General features: G+C 39.2%; 1 protein-coding gene across 1 annotated transcript; it reads left to right on the top strand.

Moving 5' to 3' along the window:
- The first annotated feature begins 22,699 nt into the window (after positions 1–22,699).
- Positions 22,700–27,941, top strand: LOC110928825 (probable GMP synthase [glutamine-hydrolyzing]). The gene is made up of 6 exons (XM_022171869.2): positions 22,700–22,843; positions 23,150–23,806; positions 24,475–24,532; positions 24,646–24,729; positions 24,819–24,960; positions 27,431–27,941. The coding sequence occupies exons 2-6, from the start codon at positions 23,350–23,352 to the stop codon at positions 27,788–27,790; spliced, it is 1,101 nt and encodes a 366-aa protein (XP_022027561.1). The 5' UTR covers positions 22,700–22,843; positions 23,150–23,349; the 3' UTR covers positions 27,791–27,941.

Raw genomic sequence — 27,941 nt, 5'->3', positions numbered from 1 at the left:
ATTCTTTTCATTAGTTATTACCGTCATACCTCCTTTCTTCGGGACTACTTGGACGGGACTTACCCACGGACTATCGGAGATAAGATAGATCAGTCCGACGTCAAGTAGTTTGATGACCTCATTTTTAACCACTTCTTGCACATTGGGATTTACTCTACGTTGTGGTTGTATTACTGTTTTGTAGTCATCGTTCATTAAAATTTTGTGCGTGCACATGGAATGACTTATTCCTTTGATATCTACAAGCTTCCAAGCGATCACATTTTTGTGTTTTCTAAGAAGATTGATTAATTTTTCTTTTTCTACGTTACTTAATTTAGATGAAATAATTACAGGTAAATTACCATCTTTGTCTAGAAAAGCATATTCCAAACCTTTCGGGGGTTCTTTGAGCTCAATGGGTGGGTCTTTAGGAGACACCTTATTTTGTAGCTCATCTAGGTCAAGAACTTTAAAGGTTTGTTCTATGGCGACCTCTTCTTCAACAAAGTGGTCAACTTCTTGTATCGGGTGGTTCATCTTCATCTTCAATTAGAGGGTCATTGTTGTCAAAAGGATATTTCATTGAACGCTCAAGATCTATGCTCCTTTTGAATGCCCCTAACTGAAGAGGTAGATTATTAAATTTCCGGTTTTTCAAAGCTTCATGGGTTTTCACAAAAGGTCGTCCCAACACTAGAGGAGCGTCATCGAGGATGACAAAGTCAGTTGGAATAACCATTTGATTTGTTTGAACCAAAACATCCTCAACCACACCGATTGATTTTATTACTTTCCGATTAGATAGAAAAATGGGTATTTGAAGTGGAGAAAAATCACTAATACTTAATTTTTCAAAGATGTAGTTTGGCATTATGTTAACACAAAGATCTTTATCAATGGTGACATTACAAATAAATGAATTTTGAAAGAAACATGGAACCGGTGTAATGTTAATTTCAAAAAGGATCTTCTTTTATTAGTGAAGTTTGATCATTAGTTAACTTAACACTTACCATTTCTTCAATTTTAGTGTTAGTGTTTAACTCTTTTAAAAACTTAGCATGAGTTGGTACTAAACAATGATTTTCAAAAGAAGGCGACATGAGATTAATTTCTTCAAAATTAGACTCTTTTTGAATTTTAACATTATCGGCCTCACCCCTTTCGTTGTTTAGCTCATGTGTCGGTTTTTCACTTATTTGTTCTTCCATTTTTAATTCCTCAATTATCGTTTCTTCCTTTTTTAATTCTTCTCTTGCGTGGACTCCTCTTCCCTTGCGCGAGATTCTTTTATGCATCTTTCGATAAATTTGATTTTTTCTATTATCCTATCGGCTATGTCGGTGATAGAGTAAGGATCGGGATCCTCATGGCTTGAATCCGGTTGTTCGATCCTTGGTTCCTCATAGTACTCATATGAAGTAGATGGTTCATACCATTGTTCTTTATTGTAAGCATATGATGGATAAGGGTCGTAATTTTGTTCTTCATAGTACTCATATGAGGTGGGTTGTTCACGCCATGATTCCTCATAATAAGTGTATGAAGGTGGTGGCTCATATCTTGACTCTTCAAAGTATGAGTATGAAGGCTCATACCTTGGTTCATCAAAATATGAGTATGAGGGAGGAGGTTCATACCTTGGGTCTTCATAGGATGTGTATGAAGTCGATGGCTCGTACCTGGGCTCCTCATAATGGTTGTATGAAGCGGATGGTTGAAATAAGTTACAATATTGTACCGAGTGCGGGTTTCCACAATTAGTGCAATAGTCTCTCATATAATCATCCTCCTCATAGGTGTAGTTGTAGCCTCCTGAGTATTGATCCATAAGAATCACTCAACAGACCATAACTGAGTCTCGGGACCAGAAAACAAAAATAAAGACGGAACAGAGGCTGGACACGGCCCCGTCTTCAGTGGACACGGCCCCGTGTTCAGGATCTGTATCTGGGCGTTTTAATTAAAGTTACTGGTCTCGTTGGACACGGGGGCGTGTTCAGTGAGCACGGCCCCATGTTCAGACTCTGTATCTAGGTATCTAACTAAAAATATGCAGCACGGGGGCGTGTTCAGTGAGCACGGCCCCGTGTTCAGGCTACTGTAAATGCAAACTAAACTAAAATGCAGAAAAATGTGTGCGCGTTTTGAAAAGGTTTTGAAAAACTGATTAGGCCGTCAATTTTAAGCTTTCTTAAAATCCTTGTGTCCCCGGCAGTGGCGCCAAAAACTTGATGCGTGCTAGTGTATATATGTTTTAGATATATATTTTAAGCCCTTTTTACAATTTTTAGTCAAGTTTTAAATTTATAAAACACGATATTTACTAACACTAAACACACATATGGGCAAGTGCACCCATCGTGGACGTAGTCTAGTGTTGGTAAGATACCAAGGTCGTCCAAGGACACAAGAGCTTTTAGTATCGGTTTGTCCTCAACGTCTAACCAAATCAAAATGTTAGAAAAAGATTTTTTAAACTAAGAAAATAAAACTAACTAAATGCTGAAAAATAAAATAAAAATAAAAACAGATAGACAAGATGAATCACTTGGATCCGACTCGTGTGTTAGTATAACCTTTGATTATTTTCGCACTTTTGCACTTGTTTAAGAGATTATCTTAGTTATTGTAGTAGGCCCCTCTTTTGAAGGCGACGTTACCCTCAACCCAGTAGTTTGAGTCAGCAAGGATACAATCCTAAAGGGTCGGATTATTGAAAGATAATTAATTAAGTTATTAATGCAAATTATGGTAGGCCCCTCTTTTGGAGGTGACATTACCCTCGACTAAGTAGTCTGGGTCAGCAGGGATACAGTCCTAAATAGCTGGGTTATAGTATTAATAGTAGTTAACTTATGAGGGGATCAAAGAGTTTGGACCCCCGCCATCCAATACCTTTGGGTATTGAAGGAGGTCCTACTAAATTTGACCCAGGTCCCTTGCAGGACCTCTAAACGCTGAACAAGGGCAAGACCCATACCAAACCGTTCCCTTAACCCCCGACCAGGTAGCCAACATACCTCCATATAGACCGTGGAGATATGAATGGTGAAAATCTTTTATTTTATATAGACAGTAAAATAATGCCAAGACACCACGAACAAACGATAAGGAAGAATCACCTTCAACATAAGCAACTAGTTATTAAAGTCATTAATACAAAACCAATTAAAAAGTGCAAAAGATTAAAAATAAAAAGTATTATACTAAACACTTGTCTTCACCAAGTGATGTAAGAGACTTAGGCAAACATGGCCTTGATTGTCAAGAACTCTTACGATTAATCTTGGATCCCGAGACGACCCACACACTCTATGATGGACAATGGATGATGGTGGTGGATGATGGTGTTGTGATGGTGGTGGGTGGTGGATGAAGTGTGAGAGAGGTGGTGTGCCAAGGGATGAGTTGCAATGAATCCAAGCACTCATATTTATAGGATGAACAGAGGCCTGGGCACGGGCCCGTATCCGCTGGGCACGGCCCCGTGCCTGTCTGACACTATCTCTCTTCATTAATTGTAATTCGCAATTACAATTAATGCGCCTGCAGTACTTTGGGCACGCCCCCGTGTTCACTGGGCACGGCCTCGTGGTGAGCAATAGAAGCTTCTACCGGTTTGTCTTTTCTGCTGCTTCTTGAGCACGGCCCCGTGTTCACTGAGCACGGGACGTGTTCAGCATTCTGTCTTCCTTGTTTTGCTTGGGAGGATGCTGTCGAGGGGTCGGGCAATCCACTTTTGTCCCTTTTTCTTGTATTTGTGTTAGATTTAGCTGTCTTTTTGCTTCTTTCGTTAATTTGAGCTCATTTAATCCTGAAAATACAAAAGGAAGACAAAAACACACTTTTTCCAACATTAGTACTTAAAAATGGTTAGTTTTATGCCTCATTTGATGTAATTTATATGTTGCATTTTACACACATCACACGTACATAAGGAAAGGACGTAAATTTCAAAAGAATAAAAATGACATTTTACAAAGTTTTAAAAAAGTCAAGGGATTGGAAATGTTAATATTGAAAATTGAGGTAAAAAAGAGACAAACCCCAAAAGAAAAAAAACAATAGATAACAAAATAGGTTCTATTCATTGGTTTTGTATATTTATGATATAAACTAACAAATATAAGATACTTGTAATGTAATAATATATTCGTTTATGTTCAAGGCCTAGTTAAATTTGGTATTTTTGTGATGGTAATGTGAATGTGAGTAAAAGGTGTTGACTACTAAGCAACACCTTAGCGTTACATAACCAAAGGGGAAACCTCACTCGACTCACATGGCTTGAGGGGTATAATGGTCATGTGAGTGTGAAGCAGGAATGAGTAAAAAATCGAAATAATCGAACTGTAACCGAAAAACCAAACTGAAACAAAAACTGACGATTCGGTTTTCGGATTTTTAATAACCGAAAATTTCAGTTCGGTTTTCAGATAACCATTTTCGATAACCGAAAAAACGAACTAGACCGATAAGTAACAATAGTAGGTCTAGTCTTTATATTTTTATGTTTAAGTTTGAGTTTTTTAAGTGTTTAACCGATTCTAGTAGATATTATTAATTTTATTCTTGAATGTTAAATATTTATAAAAAAAACATCAACATGTTTATTTATAATTGTAATGATTTATTTATTGCCTACAACGAATAATAAAATTAAATAATATTCAAAGTATTATAAAAGAAAATGTCTTAGTAGAAACTTTGGAGAAACATATAAATAGATTAGAAGGTTAGGTTTATATGAACAATATTAATTAAAAATGCTAAATATAAAACTTAAATGTAAATATATAAGAAAGATTCTTAAGTTTTAAATACCTTTTTTTTTAATTTAACATAATTTTGTTCCAAAAATCAAAATAACCGAAAAACCAAACCAGTGTAAAATCTGAAAAAACCAAAACTGAACGGTTTTCAAAAACCGACATTTCGGTTTTGGTTTTGCTCAAAAACCAAACCAAACTGTGTACACCCTAGTGGAGGGTTTTGTAATAAGTACCTAATTATCATTCTTATATGGGTTATATTGAATTTTAATAATTCAAAGTTTCACCAGTTGGTCGATAATAATCTCATCTTCAAAAATTCCCTCTAATAATCCCAACTTATAAGATCTTGGCCCACATCGATCATTTTCAACCCAATTAGTTTTTGTTGACTTGGACGCTGACGTGGCATACAACTTTATTATTTGCTGACATGGACAATAATTTGGCACTCTTATCACCACCTCGGCACCACCACCATCATTAGCCACCACCACCGCCATCCACACCACCCACCACAACTACCATTGTCACACCCACAAAATCCACCTGCGGAGTATCACCGCTTGGGAGCGTGACTGACCAGGATCAAGCCACCAATCATATTGAACATGTAATTAATATCAAATGAAATAAATGTAAACCGGACATTCAATACGATAGGTGTTCAAAACATAATTATAGTTTCAAAGTGTAGCGGAAGCATAAGTATGAAAACCTAATGTGTAACATAAGTCCAAATGTTTAAATGTTTTAACATGGCATCCACGATCCATGCTCCATAACGACCTGCTCCTCCCTGTGCAAGCTCCATGTATCTAACGACCTGCAAGGCATGTAACAGAGGATCAACAACTAGTTGAGCGAGTTCACAGAAAGTAAATGCGTAACAGTAAGTTCATTTGTAACATGTGGCTCTACTGGGCCGATAGTACGTTCTATTGGTGGGGGCTTCCCATGTTGTATATCCACTAGACTATTCGTAACCATAAGTGTTCTTCACAACCGAGAACAGTGGTACGTACAAGTTTTACGTAGGTATTACGTAAGTATCCTTCACAACCGAGGATAGTAGTAAGTATAAGTATACGTATATTGTAAGTATGTGTCCTGCACAACCGAGGACAGTTAGTAGCATAAGTATGTGTCCTGCACAACCGAGGACAATGGTATGGTAGTCTAGTATTAGTGTCAGTACGAATCTATTCAACCTTGTTCCTTCAATCCCATTCCCAATCCCTGGGAATCCCATGCCTTAGTAAGAGTGTGAACTCACCTTGGTTTGCTCGGTATGCTATGCTCTAGGGTTTATCAAATGTCTAAGTCCGTTACACACGACCTAGGATATATTGCACATGATATAATGTAAGTGTTTGCATCCAATTAGGGTTTGCAAATCATTGACATTCAAGCAGCTGTGTCTTGTGTGTTTATTGTGTACATGATGATATCACATAGAATGTTCACGTATGTAGAATCATACAGTTGCATTCAGTATTATACAATTATACACATATAGGATCCTACATCATGTAATCAGTTCATTGTATTCACATAATTCATGCATCACGCCTTTGCTTTCACATTTCAGTCTAACATGGATGTTAATCTAATTGTCACCGTTAAGATACTCAGTACATTTAGCAGCGTTATTAAACTTCACAAGTTTAACGAAGTCAGGGATTTAACAAAGGGTCATACACAGCTTAACAGATTAATCGTTATCTATCATGCAGTTCATTGTTTCAAATCGAACATCACACAACATCAGACAGGGCCTTGCCATTCCAAAATTCAAACAAGTGTGTGGGGGGTGTTTCCCCTGTTTAAAAGTCGGATAGCACATGGGGGTTTAAAAACTTGGACAACATAACTTCCACACATGAAATTCGGACTAGGGGGTATGGGGGGTTAAAAGTCGGACCAAGGGGAGGGCCTATCAAAGTTCGGACCATGTGAGGAGGTAACAAAGGTCGGACATGGGGAGTGGGGGTTAAAACTCGGACAAGGTGACATAGTGAAACTCGGACATGGTAACATCTTGTGAAATTCGGACATATCAAATAACCTCCAAAGGTCTGACTAAACATACAGTACATACTCGGACATGTGATCCATTAGAAAAGTCGGGCAACATTTCCAGTCCAAAAAGTTGAACCACATTTAGTCTTAAAGGTCGGACCAAGAGTATTCATTTAGAACTTCGGACCTTATTAACAACAATCATCGAGCAGGCATCAGTCTCATGAATAACAGTTACGCATACGAACAAAAACCCTAATTTTATTCATATTGACGACAGAATCATAACCAATCCACCTATGATCAACAATTAATCATTACAAGAACAATCTAACGAGCATACAACTATTCATATTCGTTTCTCCATAATCAGAATCCTTAAACACAGAAACATTACATATGAAACTAGGGTTTTTCATGCATACATAATCAAGAATCAAGAATTGATACAATTAAGAAATCAATAAACAATAATCATTTACCTTGTGTTGATTCTAGAGAAAATGTGGAGATCGAAAGTGATGAATAGCTTGCCAATGATGATGTGATGATTGCCAGAGACGACCAAAGAATGAAACTACATGCTTTGATTTCTTGTGTGAGGTTTAGTGAAGGATTAGGGTTAAGTATAGTTTAATTTTCACTAATTACTCTACACACCCTGAATTACTATATCTTACACAAGTACACCATCTCACATCAATTTCACAGTTTCACCACCAAGTTCACATATTTGACAAGTCTATCACAATTAACACATAACCATGCACAAACACACAATACACTTCATTGAATCAAAACGTATACAATTCCATAGCAATCAATTGTGCAAATAAACAACTAAACAATACAAGAGCATGCAATAAATGCGAAATAGGAATCTTGGAAATTCGAGTTGTCACATTATCCCCAACTTGAAAGAAATTTCGTCCCGAAATTTGGTACGCACTCACTGAGGAAGCTAGGTAAGCTGTATTGTTCACTGGTTTTCCTGGGGTGTCACATCATCCCCCCGTTGATTTGGAATTTCGTCCCGAAATTCCGTAGTAGGAGCTTCAGCCTCAGTAGTGGTTGCATTGGTTTCGAATAACTGGGGGTACTTTTCTTTCATTTGGTCTTCGCGTTCCCAGGTGTACTCTGGGCCTCGTCGGGAGTTCCAACGAACTCGAACAAGAGGGATTCTCTTGCTTTTGAGGACCTTAACATCCCGGTCCGTGATTTCAACTGGCTCCTCGACGAACTGCAACCGCTCGTCGATAGTGAGTTCCTTAAAAGGAACTATGAGGGTCTCATCTGACAGGCACTTCTTCAGATTCGACACATGGAATACGTTGTGAACTGCACCGAGTTCAGCTGGTAGGTCTAGCTTGTAGGCCACTTTGCCTATTTTCTCAATGATCTCGAACGGTCCGACATACCGCGGATTTAGTTTGCCCCGTTTGCCAAAACGAACCACACCCTTCCAGGGTGAGACTTTAAGTAAAACCCGGTCCCCGACCTGAAATTCCAAAGGCTTCCTACGCTTATCCGCGTAGGCTTTCTGACGGTCGCGTGCTGCTGCCATGCGTTGTCGTATCTGTGCAATCTTTTCTGTGGCCTCCACTACAATCTCTGGACCCGTGATCTGACTATCCCCCACCTCTGCCCAACAGAGAGGCGACCGGCATTTACGTCCGTACAATGCCTCGAATGGAGTGGCTTGTATGCTGGTGTGATAACTGTTATTATATGAAAACTCCACCAAAGGGAGATGCTTTTCCCAGCCGTTGCCGAAATCAATAACACACGCCCGAAGCATGTCTTCAAGAGTCTGGATCGTTCGCTCAGACTGCCCATCCGTCTGAGGATGATATGCTGTGCTCATGTCTAACCGTGAGCCGAAAGATTTGTGCATCGCTTGCCATAGCTCTGACGTGAATCGTGCATCCCGATCTGAAATGATGGAGGTGGGCACCCCGTGCCTCGAAACAACTTCTTTAAGATAAACGTCTGCGAGGGTGGAGAACTTATCCGTTTCCTTAATAGCAAGGAAGTGTGCAGACTTGGTGAGTCGGTCCACGATCACCCATATAGTATCATTTCCACGCTGAGATCTAGGTAGGCCAGTAACAAAATCCATGGAAATTTCTTCCCATTTCCACCGTGGTATCCTGGGTTGTTGAAGTAGGCCCGCTGGTTTCTGATACTCCACTTTGACTGTTGCACATGTCAAACATTTGCCGACGTAGGTTGCAATGTGGGCTTTCATGCTAGGCCACCAGTATGTAGTTTTGATGTCGTGGTACATTTTATCCGACCCTGGATGTACCGAGTAGCGAGACTTGTGAGCTTCGTCCATTACAAGCTCTCGTAAGCCGCCATAAAGTGGGACCCAAATACGCCCCGTTACATAATATGCGCCGTCTTCCTTTTGTTCCATTCGTTGCCTTGAGCCGCGCAAAGCTTCAGCTTTAACGTTTTCGGGCTTTAATGCTTCCATCTGAGCAGTTCGTATTTGTGCAGGAAGACTTGACTGAATAGTGAGCTGCAAGGCTCGTACGCGTCTAGGTAGAGTGTCCTTTCGACTGAGAGCGTCAGCCACAACATTGGCTTTGCCTGGATGATACTTAATAGCGCATTCGTAATCGTTAAGCAGTTCGACCCATCGTCGTTGACGCATATTCAATTCCTTCTGCTTGAAGATATGCTCGAGACTCCTGTGATCGGTGTAAATTGTGCACTTGGTACCGTACAGGTAGTGTCGCCATATCTTAAGTGCAAAAACAACAGCTCCCAGCTCTAAATCGTGCATCGTGTAGTTCCGTTCATGAACTTTGAGTTGACGAGAAGCGTAGGCAATAACTTTATCCCGCTGCATCAATACACAACCAAGCCCCTGTATCGATGCGTCACAATAGACTACAAAATCATCTGTGCCCTCTGGCAATGAGAGAATAGGTGCGCTGCAAAGCCTATCCTTTAAGTACTGAAAAGCCGTTTCCTGGAAGTCTCCCCAACGATAGGTGACACCTTTCTGTGTCGGTAGCGTAAGCGGCTGTGCGATCTTCGAAAAGTCTTTAATGAATCGTCTGTAGTACCCCGCCAAACCCAAGAATTGGCGTATTTCCGTTGGCGTACGCGGTGCAGGCCAGTTCCTGATCGAATCTACCTTGGATGGATCAACATGAATCCCATCCCTGTTCACCACATGGCCTAAGAAGTGGACTTCACGAAGCCAGAAGTCGCATTTGAAAACTTGGCGTACAGTTGTTCCTTTCGAAGAAGTTCCAAGATAAGACGCAGGTGCTGCTCGTGTTCCTCCTGACTCTTGGAGTAGATCAGAATGTCGTCGATGAAGACAATGACGAACTTGTCAAGATAGGGCTTGCACACCCTATTCATAAGATCCATGAAAATGGCAGGCGCGTTCGTTAGCCCGAATGGCATGACTAGAAACTCGTAACGGCCGTAGCGAGTTCTGAATGCGGTTTTGGAGACGTCCTCATCCTGGACTCTCAGCTGATGGTAACCGGACCTTAGATCAATCTTGGAGTAGTAACTCGACCCTCGCAATTGGTCGGATAAATTGTCAATGCGTGGAAGAGGATAACGGTTCTTCACTGTGACCTTGTTCAGTTCGCGGTAGTCTATACACATCCTGAAAGTGCCATCCTTCTTTTTCACGAATAATACTGGAGCTCCCCAAGGCGAAAAGATGGGCCGGATGAATCCCTCATCCAAGAGTTCTTGTAGCTGCGTCGATAGTTCTTCCAATTCTGATGGAGCTAAGCGATATGGTGCGTGAGCTATAGGTGCTGTCCAGAACTATAGGAATGAAGTCGATAGGGAACGTCTGCCCAGCGAGGATAAGATTACAACCCTGAACTATGTGTGGCCCCTAGACTTGTACCATAAGCTAACCCTACGACAGGTTTGGTATTTAGGGGAGTTGGTGTATGTTTTAACATTTGGCTATCTTTCAAGAACATATAACTGGTATCTACACCCAAATCAAACAAGACAGTAACATAAAAGTCGTCGAGAAGAAACTTACCCATTATTACGTTTGGATCGTTCCTTGCGTCACCCTGACCAATCACGTACATGTGGCCTCGGCGTCATTGTTTCCATTGTTTCCCCCAACGCTATCCCCATTGTCGTCCCTGTTTCCATGGTCGTGGTTCTGAGTCTGGTCCTGGTTTATATGCGGACAATGTCTCTTGTAGTGATCTTTAGCATCACACTGAAAACATCCTTTAAAACTCTGTTGTTGCTGCTGATTCTGCGGAGGTTGAGGCGGTCGTTGTTGTTCTTGAGTTACAGGACGTGAGTTTCGACAATCCTTAGCTTCATGACCAATCTTGAGACACCGCTGGCAACGACCCTTGTTGCACTGGCCACCGTGGTGCCTGTTACAATTGTTGCACCATGGGTGAATTCCTCGATATCTTTTCTGCCCATGACTACTAGCAAACTGCTGTCTGGGGCTCTGGTAGTCATCTATCTCTTGCTGCTGTGTCAGAGGCTGGACCAAAATAAATCCCTTGCTCAGGTTTTCATCCCACTTGCGTTTGTTATCACTAGAAGCACATGCAGTATCAGTTTTATCACGTTTCGGTAGTTTGTTTTGTTCTTCAGTCTGGTCTGTGAGACGATGAGCAAGTCGAGTGACTTGCTGGATAGTGCCAAGATTAGCTGCGGTTACATGACTTTGAATTTCGGGCACCAGACCCTTGAGATACAGTTCGATGCGTTTGGTGGGAGGGTATACCATAGTGGGACAAAATGTGGCTAATTCATTCGATCTCTTTGTATAAGCTTCAATTTCCGACCCCACCATCTGTAGGTTGAGGAACTCTACCTCTAGTTTGTGGATGTCTTCACGACTGCAAAACTCTTCCTTAATTAGGTCCTTGAACTCGTTCCAGGGGGTGGCATTAGCAGCTGCCAGCCCTAACATCTGAACCTGTGCTTCCCACCAGGTTAATGCAGCACCTTCAAGTGTTCCAGTAGCAAACTTTACTCTACGAGACTCAGGGCAATCATGCACCTCAAAGTCAGTTTCGAGCCTCTCGAACCAGTGGAGGAGGCCTTCAACTCCCTCAGTTCCACTGAAGGTACTAGGTTGGCAATCCTTGAGATTTTTGAAGGTGTAAACAGGTGACTGAGCGTGTTGACCTCCTGCTCGTATGGCTGCAAGTGCCGCAGCAATTCGTTCGTTAATGAGAGCCGTCAACTGGGCTTGAGTCATGTTGATATGTCCGGCCATGATCTTCATAGCAAATGTAACGTAAGTGAGAGAGGTTCGCGAATAGTGCGATGACAGAAGAGTGTAAGCACGTAGGTGTTCTCAAGCAATAACAAGTAGTGAGCAATGTATTCTAAACATACTATGAGCAAAGTTCTATGCAATTCTAGCAAGTAGGCAATAAACATAAACCTTATTACCTAGGATGTTGAGTCTTGCACGTGGAGCGAAGCATCATTGTGGATCGTTGAGAGCACTGTTCTGGTTATAGTCTGGTTTTAATAAAAACGTTTTCCCATAGTAAAACCAAGTTCTCTATAACCAATGGCTCTGATACCAATCTGTCACACCCCCAAAATCCACCTGCGGAGTATCACCGCTTGGGAGCGTGACTGACCAGGATCAAGCCACCAATCATATTGAACATGTAATTAATATCAAATGAAATAAATGTAAACCGGTCATTCAATACGATAGGTGTTCAAAACATAATTATAGTTTCAAAGTGTAGCGGAAGCATAAGTATGAAAACCCAATGTGTAACATAAGTCCAAATGTTTAAATGTTTTAACATGGCATCCACGATCCATGCTCCACAACGACCTGCTCCTCCCTGTGCAAGCTCCATGTATCTAACGACCTGCAAGGCATGTAACAGAGGATCAACAACTAGTTGAGCGAGTTCACAGAAAGTAAATGCATAACAGTAAGTTCATTTGTAACATGTGGCTCTACTGGGCCGATAGTACGTTCTATTGGTGGGGGCTTCCCATGTTGTATATCCACTAGACTATTCATAACCGTAAGTGTTCTTCACAACCGAGAACAGTGGTACGTACAAGTTTTACGTAGGTATTACGTAAGTATCCTTCACAACCGAGGATAGTAGTAAGTATAAGTATACGTATATTGTAAGTATGTGTCCTGCACAACCGAGGACAGTGAGTAGCATAAGTATGTGTCCTGCACAACCGAGGACAATGGTATGGTAGTCTAGTATTAGTGTCAGTACGAATCTATTCAACCTTGTTCCTTCAATCCCATTCCCAAGCCCTGGGAATCCCATGCCTTAGTAAGAGTGTGAACTCACCTTGGTTTGCTCGGTATGCTATGCTCTAGGGTTTATCAAATGTCTAAGTCTGTTACACACGACCTAGGATATATTGCACATGATATAATGTAAGTGTTTGCATCCAATTAGGGTTTGCAAATCATTGACATTCAAGCAGCTGTGTCTTGTGTGTTTATTGTGTATATGATGATATCACATAGAATGTTCACGCATGTAGAATCATACAGTTGCATTCAGTATTATACAATTATACACATATAGGATCCTACATCATGTAATCAGTTCATCGTATTCACATAATTCATGCGTCACGCCTTTGCTTTCACATTTCAGTCTAACATGGATGTTAATCTAATTGTCACCGTTAAGATACTCAGTACATTTAGCAGCGTTATTAAACTTCACAAGTTTAACAAAGTCAGGGATTTAACAAAGGGTCATACACAGCTTAACAGATTAATCGTTATCTATCATGCAGTTCATTGTTTCAAATCGAACATCACACAACATCAGACAGGGCCTTGCCATTCCAAAATTCAAACAAGTGTGTGGGGGGTGTTTCCCCTGTTTAAAAGTCGGATAGCACATGGGGGTTTAAAAACTTGGACAACATAACTTCCACACATGAAATTCGGACTAGGGGGTATGGGGGGTTAAAAGTCGGACCAAGGGGAGGGCCTATCAAAGTTCGGACCATGTGAGGAGGTAACAAAGGTCGGACATGGGGAGTGGGGGTTAAAACTCGGACAAGGTGACATAGTGAAACTCGGACATGGTAACATCTTGTGAAACTCGGACATATCAAATAACCTCCAAAGGTCTGACTAAACATACAGTATATACTCGGACATGTGATCCATTAGAAAAGTCGGGCAACATTTCCAGTCCAAAAAGTCGGACCACATTTAGTCTTAAAGGTCGGACCAAGAGTATTCATTTAGAACTTCGGACCTTATTAACAACAATCATCGAGCAGGCATTAGTCTCATGAATAACAGTTACGCATACGAACAAAAACCCTAATTTTATTCATATTGACGTCAGAATCATAACCAATCCACCTATGATCAACAATTAATCATTACAAGAACAATCTAACGAGCATACAACTATTCATATTCGTTTCTCCATAATCAGAATCCTTAAACACAGAAACATTACATATGAAACTAGGGTTTTTCATGCATACATAATCAAGAATCAAGAATTGATACAATTAAGAAATCAATAAACAATAATCATTTACCTTGTGTTGATTCTAGAGAAAATGTGGAGATCGAAAGTGATGAATAGCTTGCCAATGATGATGTGATGATTGCCAGAGAAGACCAAAGAATGAAACTACGTGCTTTGATTTCTTGTGTGAGGTTTAGTGAAGGATTAGGGTTAAGTATAGTTTAATTTTCACTAATTACTCTACACACCCTGAATTACTATATCTTACACAAGTACACCATCTCACATCAATTTCACAGTTTCACCACCAAGTTCACATATTTGACAAGTCTATCACAATTAACACATAACCATGCACAAACACACAATACACTTCATTGAATCAAAACGTATACAATTCCATAGCAATCAATTGTGCAAATAAACAACTAAACAATACAAGAGCGTGCAATAAATGCGAAATAGGAATCTTGGAAATTCGAGTTGTCACAACCATCTCCTCCAACACCACTATCATCTCCATCCACCACCACTGTCATCTCCACCCACCACCACCACCTACCATTGCCATATCCACCACAACCATCACAACTGCTAACCACCATAAACCACCACCATTACAACTGCTATGTATCCACCAGTTCTTCTTCCCACCGATCTCAGATTCATCCCCAAATCTGCAATCACCTACTACTGCAAACCTCCACCGCACAACCACCATCTTCAGCCCTTTGCACCACCACCATCTTCAACCCTAAACTACTTCCTCATATTAGAACCAACCTCAGGCTGAACCGAACATCACAACTCAGATGCATCACCGGCTAGATGCATCACCAGCGGGATCTGGTATCGATTCAGAGTGAAATAGTTTGTGGTGGGTGGAGGTTTGTGGTGGGTGGAGGTTTGTGGTAGTTGGTGATTGCAGGTTGGGGGGGTTTACAGGTGAGATGGTAGAAGGTTGGGAGTTTTGAGGGTGGAGGTTTACAGTGGAGATGGAGGTTGTTAGTTAGTGCAATTGTGGTAGGTAGGTGGTGGTCGGAGGGGGTTGAAGATGGTGGTTGTGCGGTGGGAGGTGGGTGGTTGTGGTAGTGGTTATGGTGGTAGTGAGGTGGTGGTGGTGAAGATGACGAGTGTGTGTGTGTGTGTATATATATAATAAAAAAAATATTTTTTTATATCAATATCCACGTCATCATACACATAATGAATCAACTATTTTTTAGTCATCAAAAACTAACCGAGTTAGAAATAGATCGATAGGGGCCAAAATCTTATAAATTGAGATTGTCAAAGGGAATTTGTGAAGTTGTAATTATTATTGGTCAACCAGTAAAACTTCGGATTATTAGAATCTAATAACCTTTTATATATATATATGGTAGGGATAGTGTACACTAATTCAGAAGTGTGAGAAGTGTATTATAACAGTATATATGACACTATATAACACCGTATAACAATATGTAACATCATATAACACCATGTAACACTATGTAACACTATGTAACACTATATAACAGTATATAACAATATATAACACTATACACCTATCATAGACATGCTATCAGACAAACTATACTGTTATATTTGTTATATAGTGTTACATAGTGTGATATGGTTATTATTATACGGTGTTTATATATTCTCTACTTGTGATCGTATGAAAAAAAGAGCATATATTAGAACTTTTGAACTAAACCATTGTGGCTGTGGCCACGCCCCTTGTGCGACGCCTTATCACACCCTTGACGGGTGGTGTGCCACACCAAAAAGCTGAGGTGACACCCTATCACACTCATAAGAGTTGCTATAGATAAACTCCAATAATAAATTGAGGAGTCGTGAAGACCAAGGTTAGTGCAATTATCATTGTACTTTAGTAAAATAATTTCGGACAAGGTACTTCCATAGATGCATATTGTACTACACATGATGCATCAACTAGTTGGTCTCAATGATTTGATTCATTTTATTGAAAGGGCGAAGCGATTTTTACTCTGCTTTTGTCCAATCTTTTACCGAACACTCCTGGACTCAAACCGAATATAGTTGGTAATGTACCTTCTACTACCTAGTATTTTTAGCCTTGTTACATTCAATCAAACTACCAAACAACCCTCTTCACTTTCATGCTTCATAATTACTATAACTATTAAATGATCTTTCCAAATTATCTTATATAACAAGCAAATATTACTAAATTGTATAATATTTACTTTTTTTTTTTTTTCGAACGGCGGCTATTTCCAAATTATCTTATATAATATTTACTAAATATTACTAAATTGTATAATATTTACTTGTTCTATAGTAAATATATAAATATCATTTAGAAAGTGTATTTGGATGAATAAATGCGGAGATTATGATGTGTTGAAATCAGTGTTTTTATAAATGGACTAGTCATCAAACATGACGCATTACGGTTCACGGGTCGGATCCATATAACCGATTTAAAAAATTGGATGACTTTTTTTTTAACGGCTATCTGCTTTCCACGTGTAAACCCACCCTTTCGGAGCTATGTCCAAAGGCCGACTACTCGACCACCGCTAGAATGCGTAGCACACCACTGATTATAAATATGTTTAAACACACAAAGCTAAACTTAAAATGCCTTGGGTTTTTAATATAAACTAGTGGGATTTCTCCCGCACCTTGTGGGGGCTTTCGGTCGGTATCAGTTCGGTTCATTACAATATTGATACCGATTCAGGTGTTGATCAGATCGTCATGGTAAAGAACCAAAAGTCAACTATATTTGACTTATTAGAATAGAACTTTCATCGAATTGTAGCAAAAATAAGCACATCACAATATTATAGTTAAAAAAATAGAACTTTTATCTAATCGTAGATAGATATAAACGGTATATTCCGAATTTTATAAAAAAAATGCTATTTTACATTACTAAAACAAAAACTCGACAGAACTTTGATAACATGTACATTTACTTTGATAACAAGTACATTTGTGCTATAACCACTTGTACATTGTTATTCACAACTCGGTTTTGAATTAAATTTTATGCACGTAATTAAAAATAAAAGCGTTCGAAACTTTATTTAGCATCGTATTTAAAACGTATAAACGAAAAGAAAAAATACGATAAAATATTATTAGTATATAAACAATAAAAAAAACTGAAATTAGACGTGGAACAAAGGTTCAATATACATGTAACTTACATCTAACCACTTCCGTCACTTCATCCATACACTCCATATAAGATAAAAACAAGATAAAAATCTAAGTTACTTTTCATCATAAGTTTGTATTTATATGTAATAAATAATAATAATAACTAGTCTTAACCCCCGCGTTGCGGGGCAATGTCGTAAAACGTGCTACAGGCGTTACGGGGCCGAGGATTAAAATTGTGCTAAGTAGCAACCGAACGACAACCAAGACCAGAAAACAACCTAAAACAAAAGCACAAATTATTAACACTAAGTGATTCACGTAACTTAAAACATAGACAGCGTCAAATTTATATCAATACGTATTAGAAAGTCGAGGGGATAAAAGAAACATGAGGAGTCAAATGTGATCGGCAAACGCCTTACTAAGTAGAAAATTAAGGAAGACGACAAAATCCGAAAATTACGTAAAACAAAATTTAATAAAATACTAAACTCTTTCAAGTTTGTTATGCAAATATATATATATACATATATATATATATATATATATATATATATATATATATATATATATATATATAGGGGAGGGTTATCTTGAGAACCCTAAATATTGCGAGAACCGTGAGAACGAATTAAAAAACCAATCAAAACCAATTTTTTTATACAAACCTCATTCTAATTAAGATACAACATCAAAACAAGAATTTATAACATCAAATAATTCATTTCTCATTTCAAAATCATTCTTTTTAGATTTTTTACACATGTGTAAATATAGAAGATTTACACATGTGTAAATGGCAAACTTACATATGTGTAAATTTTCTTTATTTACGAATTCACGTAAATTTAAACGTGTAAATTGAATTTCTAACATTGTATTCGAATAATAATGATAACTGTAGAAAATTTTTTGAATTTGAATTGTTTTTGACCAAGTTCTCATGGTTTTTTCATTTGTTCTCACGGTTCTCACAATATTTAGCGTTCTCATTTAAACCCTCCCCTATATATATATATATATATATATATATATATATATATATATATATATATAGGGGAAGGTTCATTTGAGAAGAAAATTTTATTGAGAAGAAAAAGAATAAAAGGGTACTGATGAAACAATGGTTAACCGGGCAGGGTTAACACACTGGTCTCGTCAAGAAGGGTTAATCCCTTCCTCTCGGAGATCGCTGGCTGGGTCACCGGTGGATGATCTCCTGCACAAGGAAACAAGCCGTGACTCGTAACAAGGAGGATGGGGTGGGGGGTGCTCCTTGTTACCACTCTCCGGCGTGAGAATCAGTAGTTTGCTTGGGAAGCAAAGCAAGATAATAGTAGTAGTTAGAGAGTTGTGAAGAGATACCTCAAACCTGGTTTGGGGTCGGTATTTATAGCCGAGGAGTGAAGGAGGAGATTGATGGATGGGCTGACGACGAGCTGCACCGTTGCAGGTGTGTCAGTCTCGCCGGCCGTGGGGGTTACGCCACGTCAGCCCATTGCTTTAATAGCTCTGACAGGGGACTGTCGTCGGCGCCACTTGCCTCGTGGTGTCAGCCACTTGCCTGGCGTGTCAGTCCACTTGTTGGATATGCAGGGTGCGGTGCGAGCCGCATCGCTGCATGCGGTAACGTCTGAAGTTACCGCGTCTCCTACTTGTGATCAAGAAATACGCGAGATGCGGCGTTGGCCGCATCATCGTATGTGGAGACTATTTGCTCGCTTCCCTTGTCGTGACGAAAATGGCCATATGATGCGGTGCCAGCCGCATCGATATGCTCATCTTCTTTCGTACTTGGGTCAAGCTATTCATCTTCGAACCGAATGGGTTCGAAGGATGTGACCGCATGGGTGCGGTTTGCTTACTGGTAGGGGTTTGTTTGATGCGGGTAATGGTCGTTTTGGGACCATACCCCTTCAAGTCCCCCCAGTCTAGTGTTGCTCCCTTGTGCAAGTTGCACGTGGGAGGAGTACTGGACTTATGGTGTAGGAAGGTAGTGTGGCAGTCTGGAGAAAATTCTAGGCCAGATCAAACTGGTGATCTGGTAAAAAATCCGGCTATGCCTCTTCCGTACCGGTGAAGGGATTTCGCTTGATGCGAAATTCTCAGCCGTTGCATGTCAGCAGGTGGGTTGCCACCTGTTGTTGTGTTGAAGGCCTGTTAGGGACCTTCATGGTAATGCTGCACAAACTTCGAACCAACCTCTTGGATGGTGGTTCGAAGGTTTGCACATGTTTCGAACCTCTTGGAGGTGGTTTCTTCTTCGAACCATTTGCCAGAATGGTGCACGAAGAAGAAAAGAAAAGCTTTTAAACCAACCTTTGCGGTCGGGTTTGAAGGTTTTGGATGTTGTGTTAGAACTTTGCTCAAGTTCTATGTTCAGCATCCTATGACGAGATGACCATCCCTTTTTTGTGGGGTGTTCGTGTTCATCTTGATAGCTCTCAAGTAACCGCACGTTCTTTGCGGTTACTTCGTTGCGTCATTGTTGGCCCTGTTTGGTCGAACAATGTGGATCTAAACTATGGGTAAATAAACATGGTCATAGGCAAGGGGGTGCCCATCGTTGTTTATTCCATGCGATCCATTGGTAGGTAAACAAAGTCCTAAGCAGACTTGTTACCGCGGTCCGTTGGCAGGTAAACAAAGTCATAGGCAGACTTGTTACCGCTGTTCGGACACTTGCTGCTTGATAAGTACTTGTTTAGAGCACGTATCTGCGTTCTTTCTGGAGCCACTTTCCTTCACGCTCCAATACCGAGTTTATAACGAGGTAGCCTCGTTTGGTGATGTGGAGTGAGCTTTGCTCTTCCGTAGCAACCACTCTGCGGAAGCTATGGTTATGTCTGTAGCTCTTCATGGGTGTCTGCGATGTTGCAGTCCCATTTTCGCTCAAAGTGTGCTTGTTGCACGGATGTAACTCTTGAAGGTTCAGGAGTCAGGGCTGCTGATGTGCGGGCGCGTAGATTCCGTTCTTTTTTCTTAAGAAGTTGTTCATGCACCCTCTGTGGTTGTGAACCGGACAGGAGGGATTTGAAGCTTGAAGAGAATGAAGGCAATGCGCTTTGCCTGTTCCTGAGATGCGGTTCAGTCCAAAGAACAACACTGGTTCTGAGCATCTGACACATCTGAATGGGTTCATGTGTGTCACTTCCGCATATTTCACGTGTGCTCGTGAGTGATGCGGAAAAGGTAATATATCCCTTGTGGTCGTGGGTTCGGGCCCCACGGTGGGCGCCAATGATGAAACAATGGTTAACCGGGCAGGGTTAACACACTGGTCTCGTCAAGAAGGGTTAATCCCTTCCTCTCGGAGATCGCTGGCTGGGTCACCGGTGGATGATCTCCTGCACAAGGAAACAAGCCGTGACTCGTAACAAGGAGGATGGGGTGGGGGGTGCTCCTTGTTACCACTCTCCGGCGTGAGAATCAGTAGTTTGCTTGGGAAGCAAAGCAAGATAATAGTAGTAGTTAGAGAGTTGTGAAGAGATACCTCAAACCTGGTTTGGGGTCGGTATTTATAGCCGAGGAGTGAAGGAGGAGATTGATGGATGGGCTGACGACGAGCTGCACCGTTGCAGGTGTGTCAGTCTCGCCGGCCGTGGGGGTTACGCCACGTCAGCCCATTGCTTTAATAGCTCTGACAGGGGACTGTCGTCGGCGCCACTTGCCTCGTGGTGTCAGCCACTTGCCTGGCGTGTCAGTCCACTTGTTGGATATGCAGGGTGCGGTGCGAGCCGCATCGCTGCATGCGGTAACGTCTGAAGTTACCGCGTCTCCTACTTGTGATCAAGAAATACGCGAGATGCGGCGTTGGCCGCATCATCGTATGTGGAGACTATTTGCTCGCTTCCCTTGTCGTAACGAAAATGGCCATATGATGCGGTGCCAGCCGCATCGATATGCTCATCTTCTTTCGTACTTGGGTCAAGCTATTCATCTTCGAACCGAATGGGTTCGAAGGATGTGACCGCATGGGTGCGGTTTGCTTACTGGTAGGGGTTTGTTTGATGCGGGTAATGGTCGTTTTGGGACCATACCCCTTCAGGTACAATTGTAAAACATTAAATAGTTTTTTTTCTCATCTTATTTATTATTATGTTTGACTAATTAATTAGTCATTAAGACTATAATCCTCAATACTAAATATTTTTGCCTACACACGTCAAAAGTTATCCTACACATTTCGAAATTTATCCTACACATATTGAAATTTATCCTACACAACTCGTAATTTATCTTACACGCTTCGTATTTATCCTACACTATAAATGAATTTTTATTTTTATTTTTTGTGAAAAATATATATCTTAAAAACAAGTTACAAATTTAATATAGTTAGTTATTAAAGATAAAACTACCAATTAATGATATATGTAAGTTTACTAATATACCCTTATAGTTACATTAAGTACAAATATTAAATGAAGTCTAATGAAGCATTCCTATTGGTTGAAATTTCTTCTTTTTTCTTCTTACAAAGAATTTCTTCTCATTTGAACCCTCCACTATATATATATATATATATATATATATATAAGCCAAGAAAAAAACCATAAAAACAAAATAAAGTACTATTCATTCAAATGTTATGAATTAATATATAAGAGAATAACAATTTGTGTGTTGAAATATATAGGGTCGGACATAGTAAAAAAGGTTCGGGGGAGATAAATGAAAAACTAACCCGGTAAATGGGACTTCAAAAGGAAAAAAGAATAGTAAATAACAAGTATTAAAAATCAAGGTCAACCACCGATTCAGTTTGTCGGCTAAAACGCTTTTTGCCAGAATCACCTGACTTAAATAAAGGCAGTTCAAAAGTACTCAACCAAGGTGATCATGTAGATAGATCTTAGTACAATTGGTTGGTCCAGTTTTGAGAACACTAATTGAGATGTAGTGAAAGACCAAGTAGTAAAGATTGGTGACGTAACACGGTAAACTTTTTTATATATTTATTACTATTAGTATCTAATACTCATTTTTCATGTGTTGTTACAAATATAGCAATCAAGTTTTAAATTAAAAAAATACAATACCAATATCATTATTTTCATCACAGTAACTTATTTTATTTACTATGAAACAAGTAACTAATTCAAATTATGATATTTTGATCAAGAAAACATACCATAAAGTAAATTAATTCTCTTCTTTTCAAGAAAAGAAAAAAAAAAGAAGGTTTGACAATAAAAGGTACAAGGACCTTTATTGACTTAATTCAAAATAAAGGGACCAAAAGTGTTGAAATGAAAACAATAAAAAGAAAGCAAACTATATGCAAAAGTGCAACCCCCTCTCTTTCTTTCCTTCTCTCTCACTCATCATTTGCTGCTCTCTCTCTCTCTCTCTAAAAACCCACACTTTCTCTCTCTAAAAGTACCACTGTAGAGAGAGAATCACCCACATTCCTCTCCTCACAAGGAACACACAACACAGGTACAATAACATTGGATCCGAAGCCTCATTCATTTCTGTTCATTTTATTTATATGTTTTTATGCACCAACAACAAAATAAAGACAAAAATGTCAGCTTTATCCAAAAATTCATTCAAATTATGAGCAAAAAGGACACACCTTCTTCATATTTCGCTCTCATTGTCATGGAATTTATCATTTTCGAGGCTAATTGTTCAACTTTTTTCCCAATTTGAAACACACCCGTTACATAAATTGATCTGTAGAGAGTTGTAAAGTTCGTTGATTTTCGTCAAATTGTTGATTATTGTTATGTGTTTGACCAGGTGTGAAGTTTTGAGTAACCTGTTTGTATGCCCACAAGGTGTTTGTGAAAATGTCTGACTGAAATTTTCGGTAAAGTTTGGTGGTAATTAAGTACTGTGCAGTGAGGGTTTAGATTATTGTTATCATTGTACACAAATTTCACAACAGATTTGATAGTTTTCTGTAAGTTAAATTGGGATAGAACCATAGGTAACTTTTGATGTCTGGAGCTCCAAGAGTTAAGTCTATGCATGTAACCGAGTCGAAAACAAGATCGATACTCGGGCTGACCGGAAACAAGGATCTGGGACCTATAAGCACTCAAAAACCCGTGTCGAAAACGTCAAAAAAGATTGATATGTCACCGGAGAAAGGATCTATAGGTGGGAAGAACCAAGGGGTTGCCGCATCATCGCCTCCTTTTCGGTCCGCTGGTGTTCCTTCGATATTACGCAGACAGGTGTCGCTTAATGCTTCGTGTTCTTCGGATGCTTCGACCGATTCGTTTCAAAGTCGGGCGTCTACTGGTAGGATTTATAGGACTAGTAGTAATGCTAGAGGTAGGAGACAATTGGCTTCGAAAACGAAGATCGTTGTTGTTGATAGTGGTTCAGAAAGTTCTTCACCTGATGATTTACTAACCAAGAAAAGGTGTGCTTGGGTAACATCATGTTCAGGTATAGTTACAAATTGATCGTTATTCTTTTGTTAATGTATCAAGTTATCATACGCTAGATTGCCAATGAATCAATTATTCAACATTTGTGATTTTAAGTAGGGGACATGAAATTCACGGGTGTGGGTTTATTCTAAACGGGTTCGGGTCAATTTCAGGTTGATCCTGCGAACCCGTTTAGCTAAACAGGTCAGGTTCATGTCAACCCGGCTGGGTTGGCGGGTTGACCCTTTTAACCCATTTATATTATATTTTATTTTTTACAATATGTTTTATGTCATAAATTAAATGGGGTGTGTATTTATACCATAATTATAATTTAAAAAGAGAAATTGACATAAGATTTGTAATTAAAATGTAATTATATTGTATGCATTTGTGTTTTTTTAGTAAAATTTAATTTTAGTATATTAATTTGCGAAAAAAAAAAAATCGGGTTGAACGAATCGTGCTCAGGTCAACCCACTAATATTTGGGTCGTGTTTGGGTTCATATGTATGACCCGATTTTCAGGTTCAGGTCAGGTTGAACCTGCCAACCCACAAACATGATCCATTTTGCACCCCTAATTTTAAGTTCCAACAAGTCGTTCATTTTGCGTTTTTTTATGTGGAACTTGTGATGATTTTGAGCTTGTATGCTGACTTGTTATGCAATGTCTTTAACTAGATCAATCATACGCGGTATTCCACGATGAAGAATGGGGAGTTCCGGTCCATGATGACAAGTATGTCTAAACAATAATGTTGTATATTGTCGTATTGATATGCTATTTTATGAGACCACTATATGATTATTTTGTTTATTTTCGACTTTGTGTCGAATTGTTGAATTATGTAGAAAATTATTTGAGTTGCTTGTGCTTTCGGGGGCTTTATCAGAACTTACATGGCCTGCGATCCTCAACAAACGGCACCTTTTTAGGTAGTATATAATGTTTGATAATAGACATTCTTTGATAAGTGTTTTTGTGGATTATAAATTTATAATCCTATGGTTGGTTATCTATGTAGGGAAGTTTTTGCTGATTTTGATCCTACGGTTGTCGAAAAGTTCAATGAGAAGAAGCTAGTGGGACCCGGGAGTGCTGCAAGCTCTCTACTTTCTGAGCTTAAACTGCGGGCCATAGTCGAAAATGCTCGCCAAATGTCTAAGGTAGATCCTGTGAATCCCAACTGTTATTCTTGTAGCTCTTATTGTGACTGTTTATGAACGGGTCAAATCGTGTTATGCTTTATCTCTAACGAGTCAAACAAGTTGAAAGTCACCAAAGTGTATTTGCAACGCATAAAAGTATAAAACCTCTCAAATCATTTTATTCAAAATATCGTATTGTCATTAAATTTGCATATTGTTTGTAATCATATCTGAAAGGATAATGTTAACCAATAAAAAGAGTAAAATGCCAGAATCATCCCTGAGGTCTAGGCTGATTTGCCTGTTACATCCAAAATGTTTTTTTTTTTTTTTTTTTTTTTTTTTTTTTTTTTTTTTTTTGTATCTAGACAGCTGACGTTTTGATTTTGTTGTCATTTCCATTTAAATCACAAACTCAGTTAAAATGCCTCATTAACTCAGGGATGATTCTGGCCATTTACCCATGACCCATTTTGACCCGTAACTCAACCCGCCTGTCCGACCCTCTTTGCCTTTGATAAATCCTTGAAGATCCATTAGCAGATATCAGAGGTTGCTTATCTTGTACCGGATTCGTCTCTGAGTTACCTCCGCTAATTAAGTTCCAACTTAATGAACTAAAGGCATTAAATGCTTGCATGGTACAACTAATGTGATTGACACTGATTGCATTTCATGATCTAAAGGTTGATTCTTGCATGACCTTAATGATATCTAGTACAGTTGGGTTAAGATCATTTATAATAAAATAAGTGGTAAAATGCCATTTCCGTCCCTGAGATTTGGCCACTTTTGCGACTTTCGTCCAAAGGTTGGTTTTTCCGCATCTGGATCCAAAAGGTTTGAAATCTTGCCATTTTCATCCAACTCATTAACTCCATCCATTTTTCTCCGTCAAATCATGGGCATTTCCGTCTTTTTAGACATTTGTTATTAAAATAAATAACACTATAAGAAATAAAGATCCACCTCTGTTGACTTTCTCATCACCCAAACCCTTCAATCATCACAAAAATGTCCAAAAAGACGAAATACCCCTGACTTTAACTTAAAACATAGATGGAGTTAACGAGTTGCATAAAAATGGCAAGATTTCAAAACTTTTGGATTCAGATGCGGAAAAACAAACATTTGGACGAAAGTCGCAAAAGTAGCCAAACCTCAGGGACGAAAATGGCCTTTACTCTAAAATAAGGGATTGTTCATCATGCAATGAAAGTTGTACATTGCTTCAGATCTAAGAATTTTAACCATAAAAAAGGCTACCCACAATGAGTTACCTTCATCCCTTTGGTTGGAATCCATTTTTCTTAGAGCTAAAATTCCCAAAATAAACCGATCTGTGTTTTAACGAGTTGTACGCTGTGCAATGCGAGGTGTACGTTGCTCTGGATTTAGGTAGTTGTAACCATGAAAAAGGGTTGTCATAATTATTGCTGTCACTTTTATTATTGATAACACGACATATTTGAATGAAATGATAAGTTATGGTAGAGTAGGTGCAAATTAATAGTGGTCCTGAGCTTTCTTCAACTTGTGTTATTGTTTATTTATTTTCTGTATATTGTTGACCTGAATTTTTACATTTTTTATTATTCTTTCTTGAAGTGTCACCCTCAATGACACAAAGATTATCCTTCAAATATAATGCAATTTGGTAGGTTGGTGAAATATAATGGCAAAACCTTAACTTATGTCCCTGTAGTTATCCATATCTAACAATGTGGTCACTCTCGTTCTGCCGGTTTTGAAGAAATATATGGGCCAAATCCCTAACTATGGTTCGGTTTTGACGGTTTGGCAGACTGAGCCACTTTTTAGTTCTTTTTTTCCAAAATCCTTAGTTTGTATTAGACCTTTTAAAACGAGAAAGATGGTTACCAAACATATTCCAAAAAAGAAAAGTAAATAAATAAAAAGGTTGAAAGGCATTCGGTTTCAACCGTCCGGTGGTTTGGAGCCAAAACCGAATCGGCCTCTCAACCTTTTTATTTAATTATTATTCTTTTTTGGAATATGTTTGGTAACAATCTTTCTCGTTTTAAAATATGTAATACAAGCTAACGATTTTGGAAAACAAATTAAAAACTGGCTCTGTCTGCCAAACCGTCAAAACCGAACCATAGTTAGTGGTTTGGCCCATATATTTCTTCAAAACCAGGCCATGAACACCCCTATATGTTTTATCAGGAATAACATACGCTAGCAACAAGTTTTCGATGATCATATGTCAGATGTTTAGTAGTTTATGTTTCATTTCCATAGATGAAAGTTGAACGAGCCGATAAAGGTTCCTTTACGACTTTCTTGAATCTTTATGCAAAATATAATGAAAATGTTATATGGAAAGATGATAATCAGTTATGTCAATATCTCACCAACAGCTTTATGGTTTGTACTATATGCAGTCAAAGTTGTACAATCCAGTCAAAGTTGTACATTTTTGTAAAGGGTATCCTAACTTTTTGCAGGTTTTGCCAAATGTCAGGTCATAAATGAATTCGGGTCATTCGACAAATACATCTGGAGCTTTGTGAACTATAAACCTATCATTAGTAGATTCCGATACCCTCGTCAGATTCCCGTGAAAACACCGAAAGCTGACGTAATAAGCAAAGATCTCATAAGGAGAGGGTTTCGTTGCGTGGGTCCCACAGTCATCTATTCGTTCATGCAGGTGGCGGGTATCACTAATGATCATCTGTGTACTTGCTTCAGATTTCAGGAATGCACGGCGATTGCCGAGTCAGAAGAAGTTAAAGTCAAAGAAGATGAACAGAAAACCGACAAAGGGATTGAATCATGCATATGTAATGGTATCGAAGATTTGAATTTCGCTTCTGGGTAACAATTAACAAAGGTTGTAGTTATGCTACATTTGAAGTAGTTATGTATGATGATCCGAAAACACTCATATTTGTAGATTTATGATTATCAAAACTGAATTTCTAAAGACATGACTGTTCATTATGGTTAACAAGTTTGTATAGTTGGAAAAA

This window comes from Helianthus annuus, chromosome 3 (genome assembly GCF_002127325.2).
Source record: "Helianthus annuus cultivar XRQ/B chromosome 3, HanXRQr2.0-SUNRISE, whole genome shotgun sequence".
NCBI classification, from domain to species: domain Eukaryota; kingdom Viridiplantae; phylum Streptophyta; class Magnoliopsida; order Asterales; family Asteraceae; genus Helianthus; species Helianthus annuus.
This window is presented reverse-complemented; position numbering and strand designations above follow the sequence as displayed.